The sequence below is a fragment of the Ursus maritimus genome, unplaced genomic scaffold (assembly GCF_017311325.1).
Source record: "Ursus maritimus isolate PB19 unplaced genomic scaffold, ASM1731132v1 scaffold_33, whole genome shotgun sequence".
NCBI lineage: Eukaryota > Metazoa > Chordata > Mammalia > Carnivora > Ursidae > Ursus > Ursus maritimus.
In genome coordinates this window covers 23,940,105-23,960,024 of record NW_024425897.1, presented here as the reverse complement: position 1 = coordinate 23,960,024, position 19,920 = coordinate 23,940,105, and the positions used below count along the sequence as shown (strand labels likewise).

General features: G+C 38.1%; 1 protein-coding gene across 4 annotated transcripts in view; it reads left to right on the top strand.

The window, feature by feature from the left end:
- Nucleotides 1–19,920, top strand: part of SBNO1 (strawberry notch homolog 1) — a 54,953-nt gene that overhangs the window by 28,538 nt on the left and 6,495 nt on the right. For all 4 annotated transcript variants that reach the window (XM_040620010.1, XM_040620008.1, XM_040620009.1 and 1 more), the window contains 16 exons: nt 452–603; nt 2,352–2,549; nt 3,379–3,546; nt 3,640–3,815; nt 4,260–4,391; nt 6,620–6,755; nt 7,929–8,041; nt 8,131–8,202; nt 8,659–8,758; nt 11,143–11,217; nt 11,931–12,077; nt 12,163–12,257; nt 12,352–12,444; nt 16,180–16,317; nt 16,933–17,009; nt 18,600–18,793. In XM_040620010.1, the coding sequence (XP_040475944.1) occupies nt 452–603; nt 2,352–2,549; nt 3,379–3,546; nt 3,640–3,815; nt 4,260–4,391; nt 6,620–6,755; nt 7,929–8,041; nt 8,131–8,202; nt 8,659–8,758; nt 11,143–11,217; nt 11,931–12,077; nt 12,163–12,257; nt 12,352–12,444; nt 16,180–16,317; nt 16,933–17,009; nt 18,600–18,793 (2,066 nt within the window). The remainder of the gene's footprint in view (nt 1–451; nt 604–2,351; nt 2,550–3,378; nt 3,547–3,639; nt 3,816–4,259; nt 4,392–6,619; nt 6,756–7,928; nt 8,042–8,130; nt 8,203–8,658; nt 8,759–11,142; nt 11,218–11,930; nt 12,078–12,162; nt 12,258–12,351; nt 12,445–16,179; nt 16,318–16,932; nt 17,010–18,599; nt 18,794–19,920) is intronic.

Below are 19,920 nucleotides of genomic sequence, written 5' to 3'. Positions count from 1 at the left end.
GATCAAGCCCTACATCGGGCTCTCTTGTCAAATAAATAAGTAAAATAAAATAAAAAAAAATTGTTTTTCTAGTTTTCTTTCACTTTTTAATGTAACTACTTAAAATTGTAAAAATTGCTATTTGGCTGAGTTTGAATTGTATTTCAGTTCAACAGCCTTGGCCTAGAATATTTATTTCAACTGGATTGTCAATATTTTATAGTATTAAAGTATATTTTTAAGAAACGTGTCTCAAAAAATATATGTTTTTAAATTTTATTTATTTGAGAGAGAGAGAGCGCGTGATCCCACAGCCCATGAGATCATGACCTGAGCCAAAACCAAGAGTTGGATGCTCAACCGGCTGCACTACCTGGGCGCCCCTTCAGAATATATTTAGTAAGACGTTATATATAATAAATTATTTTGCAGACTGGACCACTAATTGTCACTTTTTCTCTCGTATAAACAGAGGAGTGTTGCAGTCCCTTATTGAAAAACACTTCCCTGCTCCAGACCGGAAAAAACTTTATAGTTTGCTAGGAATTGATTTGACAGCTCCAAGTAACAATAGTTCACCAAGAGATAGTCCTTGTAAAGAAAATAAAGTAAAGAAGCGGAAAGGTGGGTTCTTTTCTTTAAATGGTATTGAAAAACTAGTATAAATTTGAGCATTTTGAAGCAGGTATATTTTGGGATTGAGCTGCCTTCCTTTTAAATTGGCATGTGGTTGCATATTTTCGCTGTCATTTATGTAGTTTTGAATGCACAAGTGACAGTTTGGTGCTAGGCATTATGTTATGCACTGGCCTCCTATTATTTCATTTAACCCATAAGGGATCCATATGAAAATAGGGTCTTATTTTTTGTTTTCTAGACAGAGGACACAAAGGCACAGAAAGATTAAAAAGTTAAGAAATCTCCCCAGTTTACACAACTAGTGGCGATATATGAAAAGCAAAATCTGGGCCTTGCTCAAGTTGTCAAAGCTGCATATGCATATATACATATGGTGTTTTTATAGTCTTTAAAGAGGCATTCGTTATTATTTAATTGTTAGGAATACACTCAGTGCTTATTAGACGTTTTATACTATGCCAACTTTGATTTGTGTTTAGATGCTTTTAGTAAACTGGCTTTCAGAAATTAACTTCTCAGGCTGTCTTTAAGATGGTGATAACTTCTGTGGGAACGATGGTCTGTGATGCTGGGTGTGTTCTAAACACAGTGGCTGACACTTTAACCTTATTTCATCTGTTCTAAGGAGGACAGTTTTTTACATTTTTAATATGCTTTAGAGTGGATTGGTTATTATAATTGACAGTGTTTTTTTTTATCATAGCGGCACAAAAAGTAACGCTGTGTTTTAGAATCAGCGACATCTTAAAATGGTCACGTGGTCATGTTTCTCTTTCCTGAGTTCTTTTTACCATCTATCTCATTAATAGGTAAACTTACAATGGTTTATTCCAGATGTCTTAGTCTCTTTCTTTCTTTCTTTCTTTCTTTCTTTCTTTCTTTCTTTTTTTCTTTTGGTTTAGAGAGGGGGAGAGAGCGTCTATGCATGAGTGGTGGGGAGGGGCAGAGGGAGAGAGAGAATCTTAAGCTGGCTCCATACCCAGCATGGAGCCCAACTCAGGGCTCGATATCACCACCCTGAGATCAAGACCTGAGCCAAAACCAAGAGGCAGGCACTTAACCGACTGAGCCACCCGGGTGCCGCCCCAGATGTCTTTCCTGAATATTTAACAAAATAATTCAGATCAGCACCTTGTTTAACTTATTACAAATGAAGCTTTAATTTTTAAGTATTCTGTAAACCTGTAATTATTAGGCCTCTGCTCTCAACCTGATTCACAGTTGAACTATAAAAATGCTGGAGATTCTGTGTTATCTCTGTTGTCCTGAATTTATTCTGAAACATGCACTTAGGGGCGCCTGGGTGGCTCAGTCGTTAAGTGTCTGCCTTCAGCTCAGGGCGTGATCCTGGCATTCTGGGATTGAGCCCCGCATCAGGCTCTTCTGCTGGAGCCTGCTTCTTCCTCTCCCACTCCCCCTGCTTGTGTTCCCTCTCTCGCTGGCTCTCTCTCTGTCAAATAAATAAATAAAATCTTTAAAAAAAAAAAAAAGAAAGAAACTTGCACTTAAAAGACAATCTTGAATTTGTATTTACATGTTTAATTTCTTCTTAATAATTGAACATAACCTGATTTTTTATGGGAATCTAAAAGGTTAACACTTGTGAAATTTATATACTTAAAATGTTTTTCCTGTATATTTCTCATTTAAAGAACTCCTGAACTAAATGAGGTTTTCTAGATCTTCAGAAAGGTGTGTTTGGACTGACTGTCTTGTTTTGGGTTTGAGGGTAGGTGAAGAAATAACTCGAGAAGCCAAAAAAGCACGAAAAGTAGGTGGCCTTACTGGTAGCAGTTCCGATGATAGTGGAAGTGAATCGGACATGTCTGATCATGAAGAAAGTGACTATGAGAGCTCTAAAAACATGAGTTCTGGAGATGATGATGATTTCAACCCATTCAGAGATGAGTCTAGTGAGGATGATGAAGATGGTAAGTGCGTCAGTATATTAAATGTTAATGAAAGGTTATTTCTGTGTGTTTGAAATGGGATATTGTATTAAAACCTGTTTTTTCTGGGCGCCTGGGTGGCTCAGTCGGTGAAACGTCTGCCTTTGGCTCAGGTCATGATCTCAGTGTCCTGGGATCAAGCCCCACATCGGGCTCCCTGTTCCATGGGGGGCCTGCTTCTCCCTCTCCCACTCTCCCTGCTGGTGTTCCCTCTCTCGCTGTGTCTCTCTCTGTCCAATAAATAAAATGTTTATAAAAATGAGTAAATAAAACCTGTTTTTTCCCCAGTGCAATACAAATAAATCATTGCACAGAATCGAATCTTTGCTTAGTGGGGAACTCCCCAAGCTTATCTGGCTTTTGGTAGTTTAGCTCATTTATGTGAGATAGTGGCCTCAATTTTGTGCAGTGATTTTATTATTTTTATTGTTGTTAGATTTTTTATTTATCTAGAGAGTGAGAGAGAGAGGGAGTGGGGGGAGGAGCAGAGGGAGAGGGACAAGCAGACTCTGTGCTGGGTATGGAGCCTGACGTGGGGCTCAGTCTCACCACCCTGATACCACGACCTGAGCTGAAACCAAGAGTCGGACACTCAACCGACTGAGCCGCTCAGCTAACCAAATCACTTGTGCAGTGATTTTTAACCTCATACTATGGAATTGTACCTTATAGTGTATTGGATATACTGGACCACTGAAGTTGATGATGATTTTTAAGTTACCAGTTAATACAAAAAATTCAAGGGTTGTTTCCCTTGAAGATTTTGCTTCTTTTACAAGTGATTTGACACATACCTTTCCTTAACTTTCAGATCCCTGGTTAATCAGAAAAGATCACAAGAAAAACAAAGATAAAAAAAAAAAGAAAAGTATAGATCCAGATTCTATTCAAAGTGCCTTATTAGCATCAGGTCTTGGATCAAAACGACCTAGTTTTTCATCTACACCAGTAATTTTGCCTGCTCCTAACAGTGCACCAGGTATCTATGGGGAAGCTTGTTTTGTTGAAATGTACTTTTAAACAAAACGTACTTAAACTTTGTACTGATTTTTAACAAATGTACTTTATCTAGCTAACAGTAACACCAACAGTAACAATAGCCTTATAACAAGTCAGGATGCTGTGGAAAGGGCCCAGCAGATGAAGAAAGACCTACTTGATAAACTAGAGAAATTAGCTGAAGACCTCCCTCCTAATACCCTGGATGAACTTATTGATGAACTTGGTGGCCCTGAGAATGTTGCTGAGGTAAATATGACTTGATCAGGGCTGTGTCTTGGTCCCTTTTTTTGGTAACTTCAAAGCCCTTTAGAATGAGTAATATTTTGGATATCATCACATAATAATGTATCTAATTTTCTCTTAGATTTTAGAACCTTTGTTCCCTGTCATCCTAGAGTCAGTGAATTCTCATCCTTAGTATCTGTTTACTCAACACACTGATCTGTTACTGTTCCTGTCATGCAGCCTCTGTGATTCTTGCCACATATTTGCTTTCTCTGCTGGAATTCGAACTTTTCAAAACCAGACACTGTGTTGCAATGTTCTGTCCCTGACACTACCCGGTGCGGCACAGGCTGCACCGTATGTACCGGCTTCCTCACCCACTAAGTTTCTCTAATGCAGGGGTCCTGTGCTTCCTGCGTCTTAATCAGGTACCTTAACTCTAAGTGACACTGTTTGGCTTTGCAGATGACTGGTCGCAAAGGGAGGGTTGTAAGTAATGATGATGGAAGCATATCTTACGAGTCAAGATCTGAACTTGATGTCCCTGTGGAAATACTAAATATCACAGAAAAACAAAGATTTATGGATGGAGATAAGGTACGTTTTTCTGGAATGAATTCTTTTCTTTTCTCTTCTTTTCTTTCTTTTCTTTTCTTTTCTTTCTTTCTTTCTTTCTTTCTTTCTTTCTTTCTTTCTTTCTTTCTTTCTTTCTTTCTTTAATTCAAGAGAGCATGAGGGGGGGAGGGTCAGAGGGAGAAGCAGACTGTCTACTAAGCAGGAATCCCTGCTACTCCAGGATCATGAGCTGAGCCGAAGGCAGTCGCTCAATTGACTGAGCCACCCAGGCGCCTTCTGGAATGCTTTTCAATGAAAAATATAATGTCCATATATTTAAATGAATATTTAGGGTTTTTTTTTCTTTTAAAAGAAATTATGTTGAATGTTGTTATTCTATAATTTTTAGTAATTGCACATAATCCCTGAATATTTTACACATTTTCATTATTTTTCACAAATTGAATGTAGTAAAGTATTGTGCACAGAATTAGATGTGGCTCTTAATAACTTTGGAGGCTTTTTAAATTCTTAATCAGAGTATTAAAATATTGTGTTCTTTTAGGTCATGTTAGTGGCTTCACATCTAATGCTCTTCTCCAGTGTCAGTCTAATTTTGACTCTAGAACTATATTTAAGTGTACCCAGGTTACTAGTGTCCTTTGGTTTTGCTGATTCTCTTATTGCTATGACATGTCATATTAGGATGATCATTTTGAGTGACGTGTGGATTGGCTTGCATGCCTCACCGCTGTAGAGACCTTGGTTGCTGCCAAAGGCTCTTTGTATACTGTTGAGTAAACGTCAGTCAATTTTGAGATTCTCAGGCTAGTTCTTCCCATCTACTTGAAAAATTGCCATAAGCGTTTGCTGATGAGATTGCTAAAAAATAGGGGTACCACTTTAACTTAATTCCTTAATTTAAGCGGTAGGATAAAATCTCTGTTTAGGGGCGCCTGGGTGGCACAGTGGTTAAGCACCTGCCTTCGGCTCAGGGCGTGATCCCGGCGTTATGGGATCGAGCCCCACATCAGGCTCCTCCGCTATGAGCCTGCTTCTTCCTCTCCCGCTCCCCCTGCTTGTGTTCCCTCTCTCGCTGGCTGTCTCTCTCTCTGTCAAATAAATAAATAAAATCTTTAAAAAAAAAAAAAAAATCTCTGTTTAACCACATTTTTCTTTATTTCAGTGAGTTTTTCTGCAACTAAAAAAATAGAGGATAGATACCACTATCAAAGTTGTCTTTTTTTTTTTTTTTTTTTTAAGATTTTTATCTATTTGAGAGAGAGAATGAGCCAGGGGCAGAGGGAGAAGGACAAACAGACTCCCCACTGAGCATGGAGCCAGGCTCAATCCCAGGATCCTGAGATCATGACCTGAGCCGTAGTCAGATGTTTGACCAACTGAGCCTCCCAGGCGCCCCCAAAGTTGTGTTCTATAAATATATTTAATAGCTTGTGTTACATATTTTTTAAAAGATTTATTTATTTACTTTAGAAAAAGAGTGCATGCGTGAGAACTGGGGGAGGGGGAGAGGGAGAGAGAGAATCTCCAGCAGACTTCCCACTAAGCTTGGAGCCCAACACAGGGCTTGCTCTCATGACCCCGAGATCATGACTTGAGTTGAAATCAAGAGTTTCGACGCTTAACTGACTGAGCCACCCAGGCGCCCCTCATGTTGCATATATTAAAGATTGTAGGTAGAGGTATTATCAGTTGTGTTACATACTTTGTTTCATGAATTTATGCCCGTGTGCATTACAATTGTATTAGTTAGAATTAGTTTTAGCTGTTAAGTGACAGAAAATCCAAAATCGTATTGACTTAAACAAGGTAGAAGGTAATTTCTTCTATGTACAACTTTGAGTAGGTAGACCAGAGCTGTTAATGGCTCCTTGAAGATTACGCCACTTCTGTCTTATTCCTTTAACATGTGAGGCTCCATTTTCAAGTTACCTATTTCAGATTCAGTCTTTACATCTCTATATTTCATCTGGCAGAGAGGAGGAAAGAAGAGAAGGGCATGCCCTTGACTTCTAAGGACATTTCTTAAATGTTCATACCACCTACACGCTAGTGCAGGGGAAAGTGAGAAAGTAGTCTTGATTCTTGGCAGCCATGTACCTGCCTAAACTTAGAGGGGGGTTATAATTTAGGAAGAAGGGGAGACTAGGTATTGGTGGGTCACTAGTACTCTAATTAAGAACTTTAAGGTACTTGCCTACTTGTCTTTGTGCAGCAGTGCTCATTTTCCCCCCTTATATTGGATACAGAATATTGCTATTATCTCAGAAGCTGCCAGCTCGGGTATTTCATTACAAGCAGATCGGAGAGCTAAAAATCAAAGGCGAAGAGTTCATATGACTTTGGAATTACCCTGGAGTGCTGATAGAGCAATTCAGCAATTTGGTAAGTTCCTACATTGAATTTCACTGAATTGATAGCTAGGGATCATTGGAAATGTGTACATATCAAAAGTTGTATTTAATGTCAGATATCTTAAAATATGACATGGAGATTTTGGACTGTTTGTGTATTGTATAGAAAACTACAGAATACATGAATCCATTTCTTACCTATTTTAAGAAATGTAAAAGATCTGTGTTGGTTTTCTTGGAGTTTCTGGCATTATATCTCAGAACTGGGTTCCTCAGGAGTATAATCATTATTGACTTCAGGATGTATGTGGTCTGTGTCAGAGCACCTGCCACCTCATGTCCTTTTCAGCCCTTGGTGGCTTTACTGAGGGCATATTGCTCTTCCCTTGCCTTAGATGTTCACGTCCCTGTGACATGATGATTTTAAAAAACAACAATTTTAGGGGCTCCTGGGCAGCTCAGTCAGTTAAGCGTCCGACCCTTGATTTTGGCTCAGGTCATGATCTCTGGGTCATGGGATTGAGCCCTGCGTTGGGCTCCGTGCTCAGCAGGGAGTCTAGTTGTGATTCTCTCTTTTCCTCTGCCTATCTCCCCCCAACCCCAGACCGTGTGTGCATTGTCTCTCTCTAAAATAAAATCTTAAAAAAAAAAAAAAAAAAATTTTTTTTTTTTTTTTTGGGAGGAAGAATCCAGAGCAGCTGTGCTTCAGCAACATTGTGGTTAACCCAAGTGGGGCAGAAGTAATAATATGTTTATCATTGAACAGTTCTGTGGCAGTTTCTGTTCTTTTGTAAGAAGGAGTATTGTTCTGAATATGGGTGTTGTTCAAGTCAGTGTTTTTTATTTTGTACCTTTGGGGGAGTTACAGTAATTGTTATATTCTTTTTTTTTTTTTTTTTTTTTTTTAAGATTTTTACCAATTTATTTGACCAAGCATGAGTAGGGAGGAGGGGAGGGAGAAGCAGGCTCCCCGCTGAGCAAGGAGCCCGATGTGGGACTCAATCCCAGGACCTTGGGATCATGATCTGAGCCGAAGGCAGACACATAACTGACTGAGCCACCTAGGCACCCAGTAATTGTTACATTCTTTAATTTTTCCTCTTAAGGGTTTCTTAATACCAGCTTAGTGTTAAAATGCTAGGAACAGATTTCAGAATACTCTGTATCTAGTGAACACAGTCAGTATTTTTAATGTCGTTTACAGGACGAACTCATAGATCAAACCAAGTTACTGCTCCCGAGTATGTGTTTCTGATTTCTGAATTGGCAGGGGAACAAAGATTTGCTTCTATTGTTGCTAAAAGACTTGAGAGCTTGGTAAGTTCTTGGGTTGTGTACTTGTGTGTAAAAGATGGTGAATACAACCTGTCTTCTGTGCAGTGATTGGAAATTTTATGTCTTGATAGGGAGCACTTACACATGGTGACAGAAGAGCAACAGAATCTAGAGACCTGAGCAGGTTCAATTTTGATAATAAGGTACATGTCAGCTTATATTGTGGTACTGTGGGGTGTCTGTGGTGAACAAAAAGGGAAAGCGGTTACTGTTTGAAACTTAAAACTGCCTCTTGTAATTTTACTGTAAAATGATAGCGTCCTATAAGATTTTTACATATCAGATCTTTGGTGATCAACTCTGCAATATAATCCTATTTTCATTCCTGTTAGAAAATAGGAATATAATAAATACTTGTGAATGAATTAAGTGTGAATTTCCAGGAATGAAGGAAATTATTTACTGGACATCTGTCGTGTGCACAGGTGTGAACTAGGCACTAGGCAGTATAGTATATAATATCTATATATAAAAAGATAATTGAGTCCTGCTATTTTTGAATCTTTGGTACCATAATAGTTTTTATAGTGTTCAGTTGGTCATCTGAATGAAATGTTTCCAAATGCTGAAACTGGTTAATTTATTTTTTTTTATTGCAGTATGGAAGAAATGCTTTAGAAATTGTCATGAAATCCATCGTCAACCTAGATTCTCCTATGGTATCACCACCTCCAGACTACCCTGGAGAATTCTTTAAAGGTAACTTTTAAAAATAATCACAACAGGAAAATGAGTACAAAATAGGCACTGAAACCTTTTTTTTTTTTTTAAAGATTTATTTATTTATTAGACAGAGAGAGACAGCCAGCGATAGAGGGAACACAAGCAGGGGGAGTGGGAGAGGAAGAAGCAGGCTCTCAGCGGAGGAGCCTGATGTGGGGCTCGATCCCATAACGCCGGGATCACGCCCTGAGCCGAAGGCAGACGCTTAACCGCTGTGCCACCCAGGCGCCCTCACTGAAACCTTTTCTGACATGTGCTGTTGTGTTTCATTTTCTTTGGACATAAACTGTGTAAACAATTAGAAATTAAAGGGCAACAGACACCTAAGTTGACCTCTTATAATCAGTAGATTATTAAATTGCATTCATATGAAGTATTTTGTGCTCTTGACAGTTTATTGCATGTTAATACTAGATTAGTAGAAGAAACTGGTTTTGTTAGATTAATTAAAATCACTATGCCAGACAGCTTTTAAAATTTAATTTTGAAGTATCTAGGTAAATAATCTGTGGAGGATGGCATAGGGTGTAGATAAAACAAAATTGGCTGTGTATTCATAGTTAAAACCCTGTGATGGATACGTGCATATGGTTCATAGAATGCTGTCTTTACATTTGTATGTTTTGGAAATTTCCGTATTAAAAAAAAGTCCAGCAGAATGCTATAGAAACTCTTTTACCTATCTTTCAAATTGGTAGAATATATTTTGCCCATAAATGTAAGTAGTCTAGATGGTTTTGATTTTTGATAATTTATTTTATAATTCAGGAAGCTATGAAAATATTTTGGAAAATATTTAGATGTAAGATATTGGAAACATTATTGTAGAGTTAGGACTTTTCACTAGAAAGTCCTTTCCAATCGGAAACCAGTGTTTATATTGGTAGAAGCCATATTGACATACTGTCGAGTGTTTATCACTGATGGCATTAACAAAGCAAAAAAAACAAAGACTATTTTTCCTTCTTCTTCCATTCCCTTTCCTCTCTTTTTCTTTTCTTTCCTGGTGGTGGTGGTGGTGGTGGTGGTGGTGGTGGTGTTTAAAATGACTCCCTCATTTACTTGTAATTTTAAAATTACATGTTACTAGGGGTGCCTGGCTGGCTCGGTCAACAGAGCATGTGACTCTTGATCTCAGGAGTTGTCAGTTCAAGCCCCATGTTGGGTTTGTAGAGATTACTTAAAAATAAAATCTTTGAGAAAAATAAATAATAAGTTACTTACTTATTGTAAGTAACGAAAAAAAAGTATTTAATAAGGAGTCCATCATGTTCTCCCCTTAATCCCCACCTTCCATTCTCACCTACTGAAGTCACAAAAGTTGACAGTCTGAACAGGGGCAGCCTGCCACATCTTTTCTCCATGTTTGTCTAAACACAGCTTTTCTTTTAAATTTTGTTAATATTATTTTACTATTACTACAGTGTACTTTTCTCACTTCATACCTCCTAGACTCAGTACCTCAACTGAGTACCTATAGCACTAACTTTTTTTTAACAGTTCCATAATATTCTGCAACTGGCTTATACAACAGTTTTTATTTTCCTAATCATTCCCTTATTGGTATTCAGGTGGTTTTCAGTTTTTTTGCACCATCACAAACAGTGCTGAAGTTATACAGCTTAATCCTATATAGATTTTCCCTCATAAGATTGGTTTCCAAAAGGAGGATTTTTGGTTACACAGTTGTCACCTGCAGAATCTATAAACAGTTTTGTGCATGTAGCAGAGTACTAGCTTTTATTAAATGTGTAAATAGGATACGATAATGCTTCCTGTTGACCCTTTTCTCTTAACGCCCTTGTTCTGTAAGTCTGGGTTGGAACCTGGAGATCAGTATTAAAGAGCCCCATAAACTGCCTTCTTAGTAACATAATTCAGAACATGTTAACTGTTACACGTATTGCTTATCTTTTGCAGCACCTTGTCAATACTGATAATGTGTGAGAGGGGAAACAAGATAAATAGCTTATTTACACAGTTATTTAATCAGCTAGTCTATATGTTCAAAATTGTTTATATTCTGTAGGTGATAACTGTATAACCAAAGATGTCTATAGCCAAAGACTGCTACTAGAAAGATATTTTAATGAGATAATAGAGTGTGAAGTTTGAGTACTGTAGGATTTTAGAGTGCCTAAAAGACCTTTGGGGACTGTGTGTTCCATTTAATTCAGCTAATAGGAACTATGAAAAATACTTTAGGCTGTGTTTTAATGCTAGAACTTGTGGTCTAGTTTGGGGCGCCTGGGTGGCTCGGTCGGTTAAGCATCTGCACAAAAGAATTTGATCAAATTTGATTAGTCGGGTAATAGCTCATTGAGTCATTTGGGTTATAAGGTTTTTTAATTTTCCGACAGATGTTCGACAAGGACTGATAGGTGTTGGCCTGATAAATGTAGAAGATCGTTCGGGAATTCTTACTCTAGATAAAGGTAAGAGTATAAGTTTTGGATATAGACATAAGACATAACTGTTGCTGTATTGTTACAGGCCATTTTCTTTATGCTTTTGTCAGCTTGAAGGGGAAGCTTCAGTTCTCAATCCCTCCTTCTTGAGTGCTCATAAAGCACACTCGGTGGTTTTTGCCACTGTGGTTATTCAAAAGAGATTAAACGTTTATTTTGTCTGCAAAGCAGCAATTCTCAATTCAGGTTGCATATATGATCAGCTGTGAAGCTTTTAAAAAATACTGAAGCCAGTGCTGAGGCTTAGACATTGGTAATTTCCCATGGTTCTGAAGCTTCTAATTTTGCAGCCAAAGTTGAGCTTCACAGACTTACAGCACTTAGAACTTTTTACGAGTCAGGATTTCATGTTGGAGAACAAACATTGTCATGTGCTAAATTGTGTCCAGACTTTCAGAAAGTGAAGTTTGACGATGCACACATTGAATAAGACAACCATCTTTGGAGCATGTATGCGGTTGTGCTAATTGCTAGAGGTAGAAATGGTCAAATTATAGCTCCGTTCTGGGAGCAGCGCAAGGTTGTGGGTGTGAGGGAAGACTATGAAGGAGGAAGTGAGACTTGGTCTTGGCTTAGATGAATAAATGTTTTTTTTTGTTTTTTATTTTACTTCCAGGGGCAAGTGGGTTTTAATTGCCATTCAAGTGCATTAAATCTTTCATATAATCTTGTCCTTGCAGATTATAACAACATAGGAAAATTCTTAAATAGAATTTTGGGTATGGAAGTGCATCAGCAGAATGCGTTATTTCAGTATTTTGCAGACACACTTACAGCAGTTGTTCAAAACGCCAAAAAAAATGGAAGATACGATATGGGCATTTTAGGTAAGTAGAGAAATTTTGAAAATGTCCTGTGTATTCCTAATAAAATGTTCTTTTTCCATTTATTTGTTGCATTTTCTTGTTTAAGATCTTGGTTCTGGAGACGAAAAAGTGAGGAAAAGTGATGTTAAGAAGTTTTTGACTCCAGGATATTCCACCTCTGGTCATGTAGAGTTATACACTGTAAGTCTGGGAAACGTGCACGTGTAAGTGTAACCTCCTGTGATTGGCACTCACAGAAATGAGTGTCATTTAAATTGTATTATTTCTTTTACAGATTAGCGTGGAGAGGGGAATGTCTTGGGAGGAAGCCACCAAGATTTGGGCTGAGCTGACAGGACCAGATGATGGCTTTTACTTGTCATTGCAAGTAAGACTTGTCTTTTCGCCATGTTAACTGTTCAGATATATAATGCGTTGTTGTTTCCAGCAGTGCAGTTACCTGTCCACTTTGCGCTGGTTTTCCAATTGTGTTTAGCTTTTCTCTTTTTTGATGATTTATCATTGTAACTGGTTTGTTCGTCCTTTTATAGACACTTTCATTTAATGTATTTTGAGGGGTGTTATTAGGTACGAGTTTTGAATTATTACATATTCTTGGTCAATTGGACCCCTTTGTTTCATGGTGCAGTGACCTTCTGTAGGCCTTCACAAAGGACTACATTCATATTTAGTTCTGTAGGCCTCTAATAAGCTTTATATCTGAAAGATTTACTTTTTAGGTATGAGTGTAAATAATTCCTTAGTATTTGTGGGTAGAGCTAAGGAGGAAGGAAGTGTAAATATGTATGTGTTTACATAGTCGTACATTTACATGGAGACATACGCACACCCACAAATGCATGCATGCGTGTATACGATCATCCATGGTCATCGTACAGTACCTTGAATTTTCCTGTTAAAGACTAGGGAATTTTTATGTCACCTCTCTCTGATATTTATCTGTGTGCTCTTCTGCAGTAATAATCTTTATTCTCCCTGGCACACGGGATGATAAAAGATTACCAATACTATACCCCAATATTCCTGAATAATTTGGGGAAAAAAGCATAAGCTTTTTTTTGCTTTTGCTTCCCCCATTCTCCCATTTCATTAAAACATAGTTGTGCTGTTTCTTCATTGTCAGCTTACGGCACTTCTATAGTATGCTTTTCTTTTAATACTTAATATTAGCTCTAAAGGTAATTAAATTTGATGCTCACCTCTCACTAGTCTTTAAGGTTACTATCTCTAATCTTTTTGTTTGTAGACTGTTCTGTAGTAGAGTCCTCAAGAAGGGCTTATTGGGAGCTTTAATCCCTGAGGTTGTTTGTTTTTAGATTTATCTGTCTATTTGAGAGAGAGCGCGGGAGTGCGTGCCTGCCTGCACCCGAGCAGGGGGAGAGGGAGAGAGAATCTACGCTGAGCAGGGCGCCTGACATGGGGCTCGATCCCAGGACCCTGAGATTATGACTTGAGCTGAAGACAGACGCTTAACTGACTAAGCCACCCAGGTGCCCCAGTGCTTCATTTTTGTGATTGAATAATGTTCCATTGTATGTATATACCATATTTTGTTTTTTATTTGCCAAATTTCTGGAGAGACCAACTGTAAATGAAGACCAGGTTCAAGATGTAACTGCATAAAAGAGACTGTATATGGTGGTGCCAGAGGCAGTGTGAGACCATAGCTGTCTAGAGCAGGTGTCCCCAAACTTCTTCTGTAAAGGGTCAGGTAGTAAATTCTTTAGGTTTTGTAGGCTGTGTGTAGTTTCTACTGATTATTCTTTTTTATTGATTTTTTTCTTCCTTCTCCCCTTCCTCCCTCCCTCCTTCTCTCCCTCTTTTCTTTCCTTCTTTCCTTGCTTCCACGTTCTTAAGTTTAGGAGCCTCAGGCCCATATTGGTCACAGTCCTGATTTTACTGGTCCCTGATTCAAGAGCAAAGCTCTCAAACCGAATCTGGCTCCTAATTATTTTGTTTTCTGAAAATATTATTGAGGGGCGCCTGGGTAGCTCAGTAGGTTGAATTTCTCACTCTTGATTTCAACTCAGGCCATGATCGCAGGGTCTTGAGATCGAGTTCTGTCGGGCTTCGCTGTCAGTGCAGAGTCTGCTTGAGATTCTCTCCCCCTCTCTCTCTTTCTCTCTCTCTGCCCCTCCCCTGGCTCTTGAGTGCGCACGCTCTCTCTAAAATAAGTAAATAAAATCTTAAAAAAAAAAAATCTTACTGAGATGTTTCTAGATTCACATGAGCTTATGAGAGGTGATACAGAGAAATTCCTTGTACACCAGTTTCACCAATGGTAACATTTTACAAACCTATAACATAATATCAAAACCAGCATTATATCACTATTACATAATTCACCAGATTTTATTCAGATTTCTCCCTTAGATGGGATTTTGATTGGTGCACATTAGGTCTTGGTTATTGGTTTTTCATTCCAAATTATTGCCAAAATTTACACACTGCTAGATTTTGAGGAAAGTGCTGATCCTCATCTTCCTTTGCGTGAAAGGATGTAGTAATACTGGTCCTTTGTTACTTCCTGCATGGCAGCAGATGACTGGATGTGAGGAGAGGCAGTCTTAGAAGGGGCATCATTCCAGGAAGGTGCAGGTGTTTGTCTTTGAAACTCCGCAAAAATAAGCAGACATGATTTACAGTGTTTAACCATGCGTTAACATTAGGAAAACTATTTCGGGATTATTTTTATTTCCACTACAGTGTGGTGGTTTATTTTGTAATTATAATGAACTAACTTGACACTATAAAGACAGATTGCACTGTTATAAGCTTTAAACACTGTCCTATAAGTATAATAATTTTATTGAATGTTTCACATCAACTGATAAAACATGTAAAATGTAATTTTTACCTTAACCATTGTTTTACAGACTTTGTAGTAATTATATAAATGTTTCACATCATCTGAACAAGTGAATGATAAAGAATCTTTAATATCCATGAAGAGAAAAGTAAAGTAGCTCAGTGAGCTATTTATTTTTTAGAGGAGCTGGCAAAGTATCTACTTTGAAACTTTTTTTTTTCCTTCAGTTTTCCTCCAGAGATTATTGCTTAGAAATTGTTCACCATTCTTAGAGACGATGTTAATTTTCTAATCTTTATTTTCCTTTAGTTTAATGGGCCTTTTAATAACTTCTTCCTCTTAGCATTTCTACCATAAGTCCAACTTTTTTAAAAAATTAAAAATGTATGTAATTTCCATCATTCGTGTGATGCATCCATTTCTTCCACTTCTACATACATATTTATGTATTATTTGCTCCACATTTTGGCTTTTTCCCGTCATAGCTTTACTGTTTACAGATCATGTGACATCTCACTTCATTCTTAATGGCAACCATAGGGAGAGCGAGCCCTGATGGATTAGTAGATGAATGGAGGGAACCATGGGTGATCAAAATCGTTGTCTTCGATGTTGTGTTTCATTGTAACTTCAAGGAGAGGAACTTTTTTTTTTTTAATTTTCTTTTTTTTTTTTTTAAGATTTTGTCACAGAATTGCACGAGCAGGGGGAGTGGCAGGTAGAGGGAGAAGCAGGCTCCCAGGTGAGCAGGGAGCCCAATATGGTACTTGATCCTAAGACCCTGGGATTATAACCTGAGCCAAAGGCGGATGCTTCACTGACTGAGCCACCCAGGCGTCCCGAGAGGAACATTTTTTAATAATGTTTTATTATGAAAAATTTTAAACATAGAGGTAAAAGGATTTTCCTCTGAAGACCTTGCCCCACTACCTAGACTCCTCCCACATGGTTGTCTGAGGCAGGAACATGGACTAAAACAAGCAAAATTGTTTCCACTGGACATTTGTGCTTTGAAGCTTTATTCAAAACAGTCTTCGAAGGAGTATCTTGGCCTCAACATACGTGTTCAGCATACCCCAGAATTAGGCCACAAGAACTTTCATTTGGGTGGGGCCTTGTGAAACTCAGGGAGATGGGCAGCTGCCGTCCTTCTCCACAGTTAGATTCGTGTGCTTACTCGGCATTACAGTCTTTCAAAGGATTGCATTTGCTAATATGATGGTACAAACAACAAGTTTATCTTCAAGTGTGCAGCACAAATCTTTATACTTTTTTCACTTTTTTTTTTAATAGATAAGGAACAACAAGAAAACTGCCATCTTAGTTAAAGAAGTGAACCCTAAAAAGAAGCTTTTCTTAGTTTATAGACCAAATACTGGGAAACAGCTCAAATTAGAAATTTATGCTGATCTAAAAAAGAAATATAAGAAGGTATTTTTTCATTTGTACATTATACTATTTATGAGTACCTGTTTTTATAATATATTGAAACTGTTTAGGAGAGCTCTGTGTCTATTTTAAAGTTATTTTGTCAATTTTTCCTATTTGATTACTGGAAAATTATTTTCAGAAAACATGTTGTCAAGTGTTGTTACATTAACACCCCAGTCTTAATGTTATCAACCATTAAGAAAATTGTAAGATGATTATTTGAAACAGCTTGGGTTGTCAAAAAAGGAAACTTCCAGTGCTAACTATAGAAATTAGAACTGCCATATTTATATTTTGCAATGATTTGTAGAAAAACAGTGAATGACTATGTTTTTTTCTAACATTACTATTAATTTTTAGTATTGCCTTATATTACAATTCTTCCTAGCCGGTTTCACTTGTAAACAATTACAATTAAACTAGCTATTTGAAACATTTATTACGTAGGAAGTGCCTAACGGCAGGACTTTATGAATGGCATTCACATGCAGCCAATAGCAAGGGCCAGATTGTCCGTATCGGGATTATTATAAGTTGGCTTTAGAGACCATTAGAAGGCAGCCAGTTTGTTTAAAACAATACTGTTTCAATGGAATTTTTGTCTTATTTTCACAGGTAGTCTCAGATGATGCCCTGATCCACTGGTTAGATCAGTATAATTCATCTGCAGATACTTGTACTCATGCTTATTGGTTAGTATTTTCATGTTTCTCACCATATTTTCCAAATGTGATCGAGATTTAATTTAAAAACACCTTCGCTTTTCAGCTGTCTGTCTCTCTAAGTCCACAGATTACTGTTAGGTATCATTCCTTTTATCAGAAATACTTGTATGTCTGTGGACCACACACTCTCTGGGTGTCCCCTCTGTTCTTCGCTAATGCTTTGTTACTTCTGACCAACTGTCGTCTGGCAGTGTGGACTTCACTGTCATTCTTTTTTTTTTTAAAGATTTTATTTATTTATTCGACAGAGATAGAGACAGCCAGCGAGAGAGGGAACACAAGCAGGGGGAGTGGGAGAGGAAGAAGCAGGCTCATAGCGGAGGAGCCTGATGTGGGGCTTGATCCCGTAACGCCGGGATCACGCCCTGAGCCGAAGGCAGACGCTTAACCGCTGTGCCACCCAGGCGCCCCCTTCACTGTCATTCTTATTAAGACTTACTTTTTATCTCTTCTTCCTTCCCTTCCTTTATTTTTTTCCTTTCTTTTTTAAGAAAAGCTTTACTGGTGTCCCAAATCAGTTCCATTTTTAAGGCTAGGGAACTTGTAGGAAACTAAGTTGCTGACAGCACCAGAAAATGGGTTGTCGAGCCTGGGAACTGATCTGCTGTGCTACTAGGTTGGCTGGAGGGGTGTTCTTTCAAGTCACTGTGTAATAAATACCTCTTAACAGTGTTCATTTCAGGGCCTTGTATGGGATATTTTAATACACTGCAGATCATAGGTCTCACTGTTTTCTTACCCATTAAATAGTCAGTAGGGTATCCAGTCCACTTTATGAAAAGGAATATATAGGATACAGATGAATTTTAGCTAGGTGGTTTTTAGACACACATAGGTAGATAAATTTGATATAAGCAGTGTTTTGTTTTCATTTTGAGAACAAATCAGTGCTTTTGGAAATTAGGAAAAGCTTTCAAGATAAAATATTTTTAAAGTTAACTTACAAAAGTCCTCTCTAAAACATTTGTTTTGAGTATGAACAAGAAAGGTGCCCAATACTATGTGTTCTCTTCATTTATTATTCCAAAGATAATTTTATTGATGAATTGTGTAAATAATTTTAACCATTAACCTTATGTCTTTCTTTTTTACAGTTTTTAAAATATTTACTGGTTTCATTATTTTGGTTTGCTGAGGCTTTCCCAGTTACATGATTTAGAATATATTGGTTGTTTAACACTTTTTAGAGGTAACTAGCAGAATTATTTGATTAACTAGCATCAACATAGTAAACTAATGAATGTTAAAATCACAGATCTTTTAAATGGATATTAAAACCAGTAAGTCAACCGTTTTACAGGGAGTCACACCCCAGAAATTTTATTTTCTAAAATAAATCTTAGAAACTTAAAAAATCGGCAATGATACCTTAAATTGGAAAGGATAATCCAATATGTCAGAAGATGTAATCTAAGAAACTGTCAGTAAAGAAAGGCAAATCGTGCCAGGACATTTTCCACTTGAAACATAGGTAGACTTTGTGGGCCTTTTATGTGTGTGTGTGTGTGTGTGTGTGTGTATGTATATACATATATTTTTTCCTCCCATCTATCCTAGGCGTGGCAACTGCAAAAAAGCCAGCTTGGGATTAGTTTGTGAAATAGGTCTTCGTTGCCGCACATATTACGTATTATGTGGCTCCGTTCTGAGTGTCTGGACAAAAGTAGAGGGTGTTTTAGCATCCGTCAGTGGCACAAATGTGAAGATGCAGATAGTTCGGCTAAGAACAGAAGATGGACAACGGATTGTAGGTGAGTCTAATTTTGGAGGTTGAGCTGTTGGAAAAAATCAGATCCTGTTTTTTTAATTTTGATTCTTGTATTTTAAAATCTCAGTATCTATTCCAGTAGGGGAATAGAGCTTGATTTATATGTTCTTAAAAGGTCAAATGGAAGTTAAGCCTTTGAATGGGCATTGTTGATTCTGGCTGAAGTTATGATGTGGTCATTTATTTTATGCTGATCTCAGCTGTTCCTGCTCCCCTTCCTCACTGTTGCTGTCTGCGCAGCCTCCCTGGTGTAAAGACTAAGCCCAGCCTCTTGCTGAGGAGTCCCTGAAGTCTACTGTTTTACAGTCACTGAGCCAAGCCGAGACTGAAACTAAAGTTAGCGTGCACAGAGACCGGCCTGGAGTTGTGCAGAGAGCATGGGCAGAGCAGGCCACCTGCGCCCACCATTCACTCACTGACAGGCTTCACAGGGAGTTTTCCGTGCTGCTTCATATTTGTTTCGTTTGCCACGACCTTCCTTTTTTATCATGGGTTGCAGATTGGCAGTCTGTGGGCCAGAGTCAGTCCGTGAACATTTTTTGACCCTCAAGTATTTTTGGTTGTTGCAAGTTTGCATTTGAATTAGTTGCCAACATTTAAAAGTCAAAAGCCTGGTTTTTCGTTTTCTCAAAAGGTGTGCGTGCACACACATATGTACACGCACCAGCTTATGTGAAACATGGAGCCCCTGTTCCCAGATGAGAGGAGTTCAAGTTCCTTTACCTAGGACATACACTTTCCATAGTTTGCTAACGTCTGTACTGTGCCCACTTGGAAATTACCTGCTTCAGTCAGCATTGGAATTTGCAACCACTATCCTGTAGTCTTTTTGGTACATGAGTACTTGCCAAAGCAGGTTGTGTTTATGTGCATTTGTGGGGCTGCAAAGGTAGTAGATGGAGAGATACTCTACTTGACCTTCTGTTCCGCCACCAAGAAGATGGTGTTGCAGCGGACGTGCATATGCTTAGATATTTGTGGGTAAAGCTGTCGAGGAATTGGGTTACTTCTGCAGGGGCCATTTCACTTATTAGGTATTTATTTAATTTTTGCATGGTGTCTTCTTCGTTACACTTAATACTATGCTTCATTTTGGAATGTGCTGTGAAA